General features: G+C 41.3%; 1 protein-coding gene across 1 annotated transcript in view; it reads left to right on the plus strand.

Moving 5' to 3' along the window:
- The window catches only part of ARHGAP26 (Rho GTPase activating protein 26), a 461,308-nt gene that overhangs the window by 151,845 nt on the left and 296,491 nt on the right, over nucleotides 1-12,972 (plus strand). Inside the window, 1 exon segment of the mRNA XM_017872973.1 lies at nucleotides 8,235-8,313. Within this exon segment, the coding sequence (XP_017728462.1) occupies nucleotides 8,235-8,313 (79 nt within the window).

Below are 12,972 nucleotides of genomic sequence, written 5' to 3' on the forward strand. Positions count from 1 at the left end.
CTCCTTCCCCTCCCCTCCCCTCCCCTCCTCTCCTCTCCTCTTTCTTGAGTCTTGCTCTGCACCCAGGCTGGAGTGCAGTGGTGTGATCTCCACTCAGTGCAAGCTCTGCCTCCCAGATTCATGCCATTCTCCTGCCTCAGTCTCCCAAGTAGCTGGGACTAGAGGCGCCTGCTACTGCGCCTGGCTACCTTTTTTTTTTGTATTTTTAGTAGAGATGGGGTTTCACCATGTTAGCCAGGATAGTCTCGATCTCCTGACCTCGTGATCCACCTGCCTCTGCCTCCCAAAGTGCTGGGAGGATCAGATCCTTTCTAAATAATTGATTAGAAACTACTTCCAAAAACTTCTTAGAGGGTTGACCCTTGCTTCCTCCCTCCCTCCCTCCCTCTCTCCAACTCTCCTTCCCTCCTTCCTTTCTTTCTTCCTCCCCTGAAGGTGCTGGTCTTCCTGGATCCCAGGACATGTATGCTACATGTACAGGGGGGCAGTACAACATTGTCCTTAAAGTTTGGTCTTTGCTTTAGATTCAGGCACACCTGGGTTCAAGTGCAGGCTTTGGCACTTACTAGTGGTGTGACATTATGCAAGTAACTTATGTGAGTCTCAGTCTTTTCACTTTTAAAAAGAGAAATAATGGTAGTGTCTACTTCATACAGTTATTGTGAAGAATGAATGATAATACAAGTAAAGTCCTTAGCACAGTGGTTAGCACATAATAAACACTCAGTAAATCTACCTGTGGTTTGAGGGCTGCCAGTTGCAGCACCTTCTGGTTTCTTACTTTCTCTGTCTCTCACCTGTACCACACCCAGATTATCATGGCATATTATGAATTCTTCTCATGCACAAAGGCCTTGCAGAAGGACCTCAATGGTTTATTACATCAGAGCACACATAGTAGTGCAGATTCATGCATTCTGTCTCCAAATAGTAGATTACCGTTGCCTTCCAGTGATGGCACTGGGTCCTTGAGTACTGGAAGAAAAAAGGAAGTAGCTCAAGTTCCTCCTTTGTGGCTAACCTGGAGATACTCTCCAGAGTTTGACTGTAAGGTGAATCAAGAATATAGACAGGCATCCTTCATTGTTGGTATTAATGCATGAGGTGGATGACTTTATAACATGCAATGATGACCTGGGTTGGAGCTCAGATAGATTCAGAGAAAGACAGACACAGACAACAGAAGTTGCAAACTGGTGGTCCACAGACATGCGTGGTTTGGCTTGAATAGTGTTTGAGGCAACATTTTAAAACTGGAAAAATCTTTAATTGCTGATCATGCCTTCCCACATGCCAGCTGCCGGTTGAGCTGAATGACAGATACCTCCTTTAGGTGGGGTGTGTGCTGTCTGTTCTGCCACAGTCCCCACCATGCCCTGTTGCCCACCTCCCCCATGAAGACAAGTGACAGCTTTTTGCTTTGCACTAGCACCGTTGTTTCTCCCCAGAGGGGAGATAATTCTTTGTTCTTTGTTTCTATCTGAAAGTAAAACTGAAAAAGAGAAAAACCAAGAGCAACATAAGACCAAGCCTGTTTTCCTTGGATTAAAGAATTTCTTATCCAGTTTCCCTCATTTTGCTTACTTACCTAGTCTCTGCAGACATTTGGGTCTGTAATCTCGTAAACAGACATGGAAAAAGTGTCATTCTCCAATATTATTCTGTATGGCTTTGGCTATATCTTTGTGTAAATGAAGCTCTTCTGAACCAGAACCATTACATTGTCCAGGAACTGTTAGGAATTCATTTTCCCAGTAGCACTTCAGAAACAAAGGACCACTTCACCTCCCTGGCACTTGCAAAACTCTTCTTGCAAGTGGATGACAGCTCATGCTCCATTCCTTATCATTCCCCTTTGTCTTCTTATATAAGCATAGTGGGCAGGTTTCAGACACAGGCTTTGAGATTGTGTGTTCCTGTGGGCGCCTCAGCTCGTCTTCTTTGAATTTGACCCTTAAATATACAGTAGTGTGGATGGAAGTTGGGGAATGAACTCTTGCCAACAGAAGATTTGTAGTCTTATGAATGAATAAACCCTAGATCTTTGTAGGTTGATTTAGAAAGAACGGTACTGCTAAATTCTGAGTGTTTTTGTTTCAGTGGGGTGGAGTTAGTAATAGCTTTTCCTTGTCCAATAGGAGGTGGGTAAATTGCCAAACCACTGAGATCACTATTGTTGACTCAGATTCAGGAATAAGATTAGAGTAGGAAAGCTGTCAAGTAACCCTGGAATCGGGGCTGGTTGTAATTCTCTTTGCTCTTGGCTGGTGAGCAGGCTATGAGTTGATATAGCCAGTGGTCCCAGGATCCTGAATGTGTTGCTAAACCATATATTTATTTCCATGGGCTGTTTTTGGGGGCCAGGGTTGGAGGAGATATGGTGTTGGGTAGCAACTTGCCCTGTGATAGATGGAGAGCTATTTTCTCCATGGCTCCTACAGTGTGAGAGGTGAGGTGCCAGCTTAGAGAAAATTCCAGATCCTCGTTCATGATTCTCAAGCAGATCCAGATATAGCACTAAGGACATATTCAGAGTGAAAAGGAAGTGCTGTATTTTAAGGGGATTCTCAGGGTTGAGCGCTACAGAGGATTTTTAAGTCATTTACTCCTTCTCTCATCTGGCAGGTGGAGGGAGCTCCTTGACAGATTTTTTAGAATTTGCCAAAGACCCCTTCTCTGTTCTTATTAGTTATCAGATGTTAATTTTAAAAGGGAGTGGTAGGCCACTTTGTTGCGTTACTCAGGAGGAAAAAGGAAATGGCCATTATGTCAGCGCAGGTGTGTCCCTTCAGCCCTCAGCCCTGTGTGCTTTGTGGTAGAGGCATGAATTTCAGTGCTGTATATGCGCATGTTGGGAGTGGGACTCACACACGTCATTAGCACCTGTGGGTTGTTTCTTTTCCTTTTGAAACTATACACACCTGCCCTTCTGCAGTGGTAATTTTAACCCTACCCCATATTTACCATCCTGTTCCCGCTCACCCCACCTCTACCTGCCCCTGTGATTACAACTAATTTTTGGAGCATTCACTGTGTGCCTGACACTTTGAAATGCCGCACACACTTCTCATGTAACCTTCCCAGCATGCCCTGAGGTGTAATCGTGATAACGCTGGGAGACAAGTAATTGAACTGCTCTATGCTACTGTTCTTTAAAACATAGATAATAAGAGTAGCACAGAATAGTTCAATTGCTAGTCTGCTATGGTTATACATCTAGGAAGCACTAGAATCAGAATAACTAGTGAGCCTAAGTTATTGATGAGAAGTCATAGCTCTTGGGTATTTAAAACAATTTTTACTGAGGTGTAATCACAGTAAAATGCATGAATCCAAAGTCTATATTTTAATAACTTTTTATACACACACAACTGTGTAACCACCCAGATGAAGATATAGAATGTTTCTCTCACTCCAGGAGATACCCTTGTGCCGCTTTTCAGTCGTTGCCCATATCTCTTTTCAAAAAAAAAAAAAAAAAAAAAAAATCACTCTTCTGACTTCTGTTGCCATAGATGAATTTTGCAAGTATTTGAACATCATAGAAGTGGAGTCACACAGTCACATAATCTTTTGTGTCTGGCTTCCTTCCCTCATCATTATATCTCTGAGATTCATTCATGTTGTTGCATGTAGCAGTAGTTGATTCTTTTTTAAAAAATTGTTGTATGGTGTCCCATTGTTCAAATATACAACAGTTTATCCATTTATCAATGGGTATTTATTTGTTGTTATTTTTGCAATTTTTGGCTATTCTAAATAAAACTGCAGGTATTCTTGAATGTACCTTTTGGTGGACATATGTACTCAATTCTCTTGAGTATATATGTAGAGGTATAATTGCTAGGTCATAGGGCAGGTGTATGTTTAGTTCTAGCAGATATTGCCAAAGTAGTTCCATCAACTTATTCTCCCACCAGCGATGTATGAGAGTCCCAGTTACTCTACATTTTTTGCCAGTTCTGGTCATTGGTGGCCTTTTAATGCCCTCTATTCAGGAGGGTGCTTGTTACATCTCATTGTGGTTTTAATCACATTTCCCTGATAAGTAATCAGTTTGGGCTCTGTTTCTTAGCCTTATTGGCCATTTGGATGTCCTCTTTTATGAAGTGCTTATTCAAGTATTTATTGTATTGGGTGGTTCATTTTTTCTTATTTATTTTTAGGCATTATTTACATATTCTTGATATGAGTCTTCTCTCACTCTGGTTTGACTTTTTTATCTTCTTCTCTCACTCTGGTTTGACTTTTTAAAAAATATCTTCTCTCACTCTGGTTTGACTTTTTTAAAATGAAAGTAATTAAGTAATTAAATTCATCTTTTGATGAGTGTAAGTTCTTCATTTTGGTGAAGTCCAATTTTTTCAATATGTTTTCTTTATGATTAGGACTTTTGTGTTCTTTTTTAAGAAAACTAATTGCCTTTCCATCTCTTGAGTATTTTTAAGACAGATAAAACATGGAGAACCACTGCTATAGAAAGTAAGCCCCAGTTACTCTGGATGCTGTTGGATTCTTGTTTTGGATTAGCTGTTCGCCTAGAGTAGTGTTGTAAGCCCTCATATTTATGAAGCACGTTAGGTTTTTACAGAGCTCTTTATCATTCAATCTTATTTAATCCCATGCAGGAGCTCACTAAGGCGCTTGCAGAAGTGCATGGCTGATTTTGACACCAGAGGACTTGGGTGGTCAATATGAGCTCTCTGGGGGCTGCGGTGCCATCACATTTGCCATGGCATTATGCACAAGAGTTAAGGGTTGGACTGCTTGTGTTCACATCCTGGCTCTGTGTCTTGGCAGCTCTGTGATTGTGGACAAGATACTTAACCTCTCTGAGCCTTGGTTTTCTCATCTGCTATAGGAGAATAATAAGAATATACTTTTCTCATGATGTAGCTGTGAAGATTAGGTGAATTAATTTATATACAGTGCTTAGCACAGCAACTGGCACATACTGCTGGGTTATACTTATTACTGTTCTTTTATTGTAGTGAGTCTAATAGGCTCACAGTTCTTTGTAGAGGTAAAAAGAGCTCTGATCATTTACTCCATTTCTCTTTCATTGTTTTATATGTTCCCTTCCTCATTCCATATTATCCTCTTACTTTTTTTATTTTGGGATGGAGTCTCGCCCTGTCGCCAGGCTGGAGTGCAGTGGCGTGATCTCGGCTCACTGCAACCTCTACCTCCCGGGTTCAAGCGATTCTCCTGCCTCAGCCTCCCGAGTAGCTGGGACTATAGGCGCGTGCCACCATGCCCAGCTAATTTTTGTATTTTTTAGTAGAGATGGGGTTTCACTGTGTTGGTCAGAATTGTCTTGATCTCTTGACCTCGTGATCCACCCACATCGGCCTCCCAAAGTGCTGGGATTATAGGCATTGGCCACTGTGCCCGACCTATCCTCCTACTTTTAATCTCTTTCTCCTCTGTCTCCCCAGCCCTGCCCATTTTTTTGCTGTGAAGAACCACATGCATTTCAAACATGAACTAAATTGACATCCTGTAAGAGCAGGTCTCAAAGTATGCTATTTTATAGGGACTGACATGCAAAGTGTGGAGGGTCGTTGAGGGTTTTGCTTGTTTTATTTTGTTTTGAGGGATAGTTATTAGTTATTAGATAGTTCTTAGATAGTTATGAGGAAGGTAAATGTGGAAAGAAGTTACGGTTTTACTCCAGAATAAAGATAGTTCACCCTTTTTACCTTTGTTCTTGGAAATTCACATGCAAGACATGTGAATCCATCCCCTACCCCACTCCCCCTGCAAAAGGGAACAAGACTACATGTGGAAAAGAACTTGTATTTTGATATTTCTTCTCGGAATGAAAACAAATCCTGTTGACTTTCCTGGTTACCAAGGCCAAGTGGCCCACCCTTCATAGCCTCTGAGGTTGTCAAACTTCCTCTTTGTGGCTCGGGGTGGAAATCTCACACTGTGTGCCGTGAAGTTGATGTAATATCTGTGAGCCCCTGAGACCGTGGTATGTAGACAGCTCTTGTGATCTCACTGTTTGCTGGTGGGCCACTAGCAGGAAACGAACTAGAGACATGTTGGCTCCTTGACCTCACTGCAGAAAGGAGGGTAACTTTGCACTCTAGGGCAGGGGGAACAGGAAGGAAAAGAGTGGGGATGGAGTGGACAGCCCAGGGTGTGGGCCTCAAATTTAACTCTGCATCAAGATCACCTGGGGAGTTGGTTAAAATCCAAGTTCCCAGGCACAGCCCAGTTCAGATTGAGTGGAGTGGAGTTGGGCTGGAGTCTCCATGTTAAGGGAATGTCTGATTCTGAAGCAGGTGGTACAGAAGCAGCACCTACAGCAACACTGAAAGACCCAGAACCGGGGACTTGAGAGTTCTGCAATAGACAGTAACTGCAGAGGCTTTTTGTTTCAAAGCTATTAAGATATCGTACTTGGTCTTTAGAGAAAGGTGGAAGGGTAGAATCAGTCCATCGTGCCCTCAAGCCACAGGGTCAGTTCTGTGGAGCCACGACTGTCAGCTGTCTGCAGATACCCACTGACTCTGGCACACTGAATGGGCTGATGGTGGGAAGTGGGCACTTGGTTGGGTCTGAGAATGAGAATTTCTGAGAAGAGGAGGCAGAGTCCTGGAAGGTGCTCATGGAGAGGAGAGTTATTCCATCCTCTGAGTTATCTTTGTATTATGGTGCCAGTCCCAGTGTGACCTTCACGGGAATGATCCTCTTCTTGGGATCAGTGTTCCACCATCATCAACACGCCCACCCGTCTAGCTGCCCACCCCTCCTCTCACCCACATACACCCCCACTCCCCTTTCTGTCTCTTGCTTGTTCTCTCACTCCCTTCTCTTGCTTGTTTGCATGCTTTCCCTCTCTCTCTGTCTCTCTTGACCCCACACACGTTTATACCCTCACACATTCACACCCCTACCCCATGCCCCTTGTATCCCCAACCCATCTGTATTTACATGCCCACAGCTCTAAAGTTTTTTCTAAGGGGATGTTGAGGGATGATTAATGAAAAGAATCAAATGTGACTTTTAAATTATGTTAAACAAATAGGTTTAGCATATTTGTTGGAACTATAGCTATAAGCCAGAAGCGGAGATGATGAGCGGGTGAGAATGATCAGGCTTGGGTGCTTATGGGGCCCAGGATTGTGCTGCTAAGGGTGTTGCTCAGCCTGTGTAGTTTTCATACCGTATTGTTGTATGATCATTCGCAGTGTTTGTGCACTCAGACAGGAATCAGACTTTAGTTCTTGCTCAGTGGACCTCTTCCTCCTTTTTAGGCTGTCTCAGATTTTAAAGAGGATGGTTTTAACTAGCAATTCTTAACTTTTGAGGGTTGCAGTTCTCTCTGAGAATTTGACGGACAATATGAATTGTTTCTACAGAAAAATCCACATACATTTGAGGGAGAGGAGGAGGTGGTTTGGGGACACTCTGGGATTTATCTTCACCCTAAATGAATAACTCCTGCTTTAATGAGCATAGAGGGCTTTCAGCCTCTTCTCCCAAGGTCGTTTTTATGGCGCAGTCTCTTTTTCTTGTGGAGTATCATTTGTGATGGGAACTGAACAAAACCCATTTGATATTGTGTGCATGTCTTCTGGAGGGCTTGTGCTCAGGTTTAGGGAGCAAGCCGATTTCAGTGAGTGAAATGATCTCATGCATGTAAAGCACTTAGCACCTGATATGATTATTCATTTTTTTAAAAAGACTGTGCACATTTAATCGTAACTACCAAGATGATGACCACCATAAAACTTCTCCATGTCTGAAGCAATTTAGAAGCAGTGGACTAGATATTAGGAGACAAGCACGCCTCCAGCTTGGATGTTTTCTCCTCTTTTTTTGTCTTGAGTCCAGTAATTCCATTCACTTCCACAAACATTTATTGCATTTCTACTGTGAGTATCATACTCTGTTAAGCATTTTGAGGTCTTGAAATGAATAAGATTTCAAGGAACTGAACAGTGTCTAAAGGAATCATTTAACTCCTCTATGTCCCTTACCTGTAAGGGTCATATCTTCTGTGTTTCTGCCTCTCTGAGGGAGATGGGCTGACTGAGAGGAATTTCGGCCATCTTTTCTGAGACTAGAAGGTGGCTTAGTAAAGTCGAGTGTTGTACCCCTCTTTGTGTCATTAACCCTAGCAACCACTGACTCTTTTGAGTGGATATTTAAGATTCGCCTTCACCAACCTCTCTACATGTGGCACTGGTTTCATATCCATGTCCCTCCTTTCTCTGCAGGCCAGGGGTTATCACCATGCAAGCATTGTCAGAAGAGGACCGGAGGCTCTGGATGGAAGCCATGGATGGCCGGGAACCTGTAAGTAACAATTCAGGGAAGTACAGCAAGAATGAAGGCCCTGAGTTGTTTGTTGCTTTCCTAGTGCAGTGATTTTTGCTGTTGTTCTAAAGCCTTGGGTTCTTGAAACCAATGTACCAGAGGTAGTTTTTTATTCCTAGGTTTATGTTTGTGGATATTGATATTGCTTCTGTATATAGTTCTTGAGCTTTGACCTCTCTGTCCTAAGGCATGGCTTCTGCATAGAATTACACCAGAACTCCCGTCTTTTATCACTGACTTCTGGTTCAGCCTCCCATAGTAACTTACCTCCCCTTATAAGCAGTGGGACATTATCAGGGTGGATGGAGGGAGGTGAGCCTGGTATTATGATCCCTGCTGCTATTTCAGCAATGCTGGCCTCAGCTGGGTGATGTAATCTCATAGTTGTTCCATATCTTGTGACGTGTAAAATCCGTAAGAGCCCTGGAATCATTGTAGTCGTCTTATCTTAGTTCCAAGGATCTCAACCCCATTAGTCAGCAAATCTCAAGGTTGCAGAAATCGTAAGAGTACAGTCTAACCATGTGCCACCAACAAAAGAGAAAAAGAATCTACAATGCCAGAGGGCCAGTAATTGATGCTTACACCAAAGGGAGGAAATGTGTGCAAGGAAGAAGTAGGCCATGGGCTCCATTGACTATAGAACTCTTTGCATGAAGCTGGATAATGCCAGCTGATTTGTGTGCCAACTCTTTCTCACTTACCTTGGTGAGGTGGTCTGGCAACATAGTTATGTACCTTTCTACTCAGCCATATTTTATACAAACTTGGGACGCAGTCAACTAAGCATAAAGAAATAGCTAGTATTGTATGACATTTAATAATATATAGAGCAAGGTCTCTTAAAGATTTAAATAACTAATGATTTAGGCACAGTTTGCTAAACTATAATTAAGCATTGTTTAATCCTAATTCTTCTCCTGGGCTAAAATATAAGATAGCTCTGATTGTCTCTGAATATGTTGGTACCCGTAGGAACCCTCAAAACCAGATACACATTTCTACCTTTGAGGCTTTATGGGCACAATAGCTGCTTGATGTCAAAGGCCTTTGAAAGAAGCTTCTCAAGTAGATCTTTCTTTTTGCTAGCATTATCTACCATTTGTTGAGCACATTATTTTGCATGTTAGGCACAGGATTGAGCACATTACATCTCTTAACCTGTTTATTTCTCTTAGCACTTAATGAAATAAGTGCTGTGATTCCATTTTATAGATGAGGAAACTGAGGCTTAGGTTAAATAAGTTGCCCCAAGTCACACAGATAGTAAATGGCTATATTAGTAGGGTACAGGCTAGATTGCTATAACAGAGAGACTCCGAAGTACAGTGGTTTGTGTAAGATAGATAAGTGTATTTCTCTCTTAGAGCCGAGAAGGGAGGAGTCCATGCCTAGTAGGGTCATTCTGCTATCCTCAGCCCACGGCTTCCCACATTGGTCCAGTCATTGCCATTTTCAAGCCAGAAAATGAGGATGAAAGCATTTTGAAGGACCCAGAAGATGCACACGGCACTTCCATTGGCTCAAGCATAATGGTACAGCCACATCTACCTGCAGAGCAGGCTGGGAAACCTAGGCTGTACATAGGCAGTCATGGGACCTGCCAGGACCCTGGGCGTGTTATTATTTCAGAGAAGAAGAGGAGAAAGGATAATACTGTGAGTAGTTGGCAGTCTCCATCCGAGTGGCAAAGCTGGAATTTGACCATGTCTAATCCTAGACATACTCAGTTTTCATCTTTAATGGAGGTAAAATTTCAAATTGCCTTTTAAGAATTCTCAGTTCATTTTTACAGTACTTTCACTCACTCCCTGGAATGATTCTTCAACTCAGAGGGAAGGAAATGCCCAGGAAGAACAATCCTGTATGGCATTCTATTCTTGGTATGGGCAAAAAAAGCCAAATTACAACACCAAAAAAACCCCAAACCCACTACCATCTCTCCCCCTGCCCCCAATAAGCTGGAGTTCTAAAACTGCCTCACCAATTAATTCCATTTTAAGCCTCCCCATCCTCTCCCCCCACCACTTAGATATTTGTTCTCTGTGTATAATTGGTCTTCTTACTAACCACTTCAGTTTTCCTGTAGATTAACATCTGGCCTCTGCAGATGGAAAGTGTGCTGTTGAAAGAAACATCTTCTTGCTCCAGAATGTACAAATTAAAACAAGTTTAAACACAAAATAATTTTGTTTCTAAACATGATATAAAATTATTTCCTCACAGGAACATATAGCTTGCACTGAAAACCACACTTCTGTGTGCTTTTTAGTTTCCTAAAGAGGGAGATAAATATAGACAAATGATGTCTGTGTAATTGACAGTAATACTAGGCTTAATTTTGTCTCCCATTGCTGAAAGCCTCTAGGGGACATTACTAGAGATACATGGGCAGTAGACAATTAGCAGCTCCAGCTTTAATCACCATCTCCCTAATTAGTTAAATATGTCCCCGTGGGAGCTTTGGATTTCTCTAGTTAGCTCTTTCTCTGGTCGGTGTTAGTGTGGTTGCCTTACTTCAGGGAGATGTTAATAGTGGCAACTATCTTCTGTTTTATACTTCTATCTCAGTTGTTCTTTGATGGATTATTTGGTGTTGGTGTTTTTTTTTTTTTGTTTGTTTGTTTGTTTGTTTTGTGTTTTGGAGGGGTTAATTTTAGTTTCTATTCTTTTGTTCTTTCATTGTCCAATAATACCTTAGGATGGTTGGTTGAAAAGAAAAGCTAAATGAGCCCCAAATAAGTTGATTTTGCAACATTTCATTTTAAATGTTAAATTTAGTTTTGGCATTAAATCATACTTTTTTTTAATACACAGTCTTATCTTAGTCTAAAGAAATGCTGACTGTCTTTATGGTGTTGATGGACATATAATAGAGGAAGAAATTAGAATTGTCTTCCTACAATAAGCGTTATGGATTTTATGTAGTACATTTGAATTAAAATTTGAATTATTTTAATTCAAATGTAGGAAACTCAATTCAAACTTGAGGAAAAGCTGGACTTACTGGGTTACGTAACTGAAAAACACTGGAGTCTGATAGTCTGTGGCTCATCCGAATCCGGGAACTTACATAATATTTGGAGTTGGTTTCCTCTTTTGTATTGGCTTCATTTTCCAACATGTTCTTTTCATAGAGTGGTGAGATGCTTCCTTACTATTCATTCCAAGCTTACGTCTTATTATTAAAACAGGGGCAGTAACCTTTTCTGTACTGGGCCAGATAGTATTTTAGGCTTTGTGGGCCATGTGGTCGCAGTTGCAGCTACTAACTTTGCTGCTGTGGCTAAAAAGCTGCCATGGACAATATGTAAATGCATAGGTATAGCCTTGTTTCAATAAAACTTTATTTACAAAAACAGATGGCTGGCTAGATTTGGGTCATGGGCCATACATAGTTTGTTGATCCCTGATCTGTAAGTCTAGTGGAAAGAGAACTTTTATCTAATCATTCCAAAAAAGTTCTTTATTTGGATTTTATTAGACTAACTACTTGGTCCAGAGGCTAGGACGGATGAATTGACCAGAACTTACTCATGTGCCTATTGCACTGGAACTGTATAAATGGTGGCGGAAGGTCGTCTTCCTGTGAGAGAAAAAGCATTGTTGTATGAGGGAAGGACGTAGACACTAGTCGAGAAAAGCAGCTTACTCTACTTACTCTCAGATGTATGTTCCTTTAAACTTTATGTTCAGAAAACTTCCTCTTTGATATTTGGCCAAGGGTGGAAATGCCAAGTTTACTGCTAACATGATAATTGGGGTAAAAGACTAAATGCTTTCCCCCTAAGACTAGGAACAAGTTGAGGGTGTTTGCTCTTATCACTCTTACCACTCTTACTCAACAGAGGACTGGAAGTCCTAACCAGTGCAGTAGGGCAAGAAAGTAATATAACAGGCATACAGATTGGAAAGAAAGGTATACAGCTGCCCCCACTTTCAGATAACACAATTGTCTATGTAGAAAATCCTGAGGAATGCACACACTCACACACACACACACACACACACACACACACACCCCTTCTATAATTAGTAGGTGAGTTCAGCAAGGTCACAGGATACAAGATGGACACATACACAAAATCAATCATATTTCTATAGATTAGCCATAATCATATGGTGATCAAAGTTAAAAGCATAACACCATTGATAGTCAGTCTCCCCAAAAATGAAGTGACTAGGTATAAATCTAATTAACATGTAGAGGATCTGTATGTTGGAAATTACAAACTGCTGATGAAAGAAATGAAAGAGGATCTAAGTAAATGGAGAGACATTAATAGATTGGAAAAATCAACATAGTAAAGATGTCAGTTCTCCCCAAAATGATTATAGGTTTAATGCAATTCCTATTAGAATCACAGCAAGATTTCTCATAGATACAGACAAGCTTGTTCTAAAATTTGTATATAAAGGCACAGAAACCAAAATAGATAAAACAATTTTAAAAAAGAAGAATGAATTCTAAGTAGTCTCTCTACCCTATTTTAAGACTTTCTTTTTAGTGACAGTAATCAAGACTGTGGTATTGACAGAGGGATAGACACATAGATCAATGGAACAGAATAAAGAATCCAGAAATAGACGCACACAAATATGCCCAATTGATTTTGACAGAGGTGCAAAAGCAGTTCA

Source organism: Rhinopithecus bieti, unplaced genomic scaffold (genome assembly GCF_001698545.2).
Source record: "Rhinopithecus bieti isolate Rb0 unplaced genomic scaffold, ASM169854v2 scaffold_7438, whole genome shotgun sequence".
NCBI lineage: Eukaryota > Metazoa > Chordata > Mammalia > Primates > Cercopithecidae > Rhinopithecus > Rhinopithecus bieti.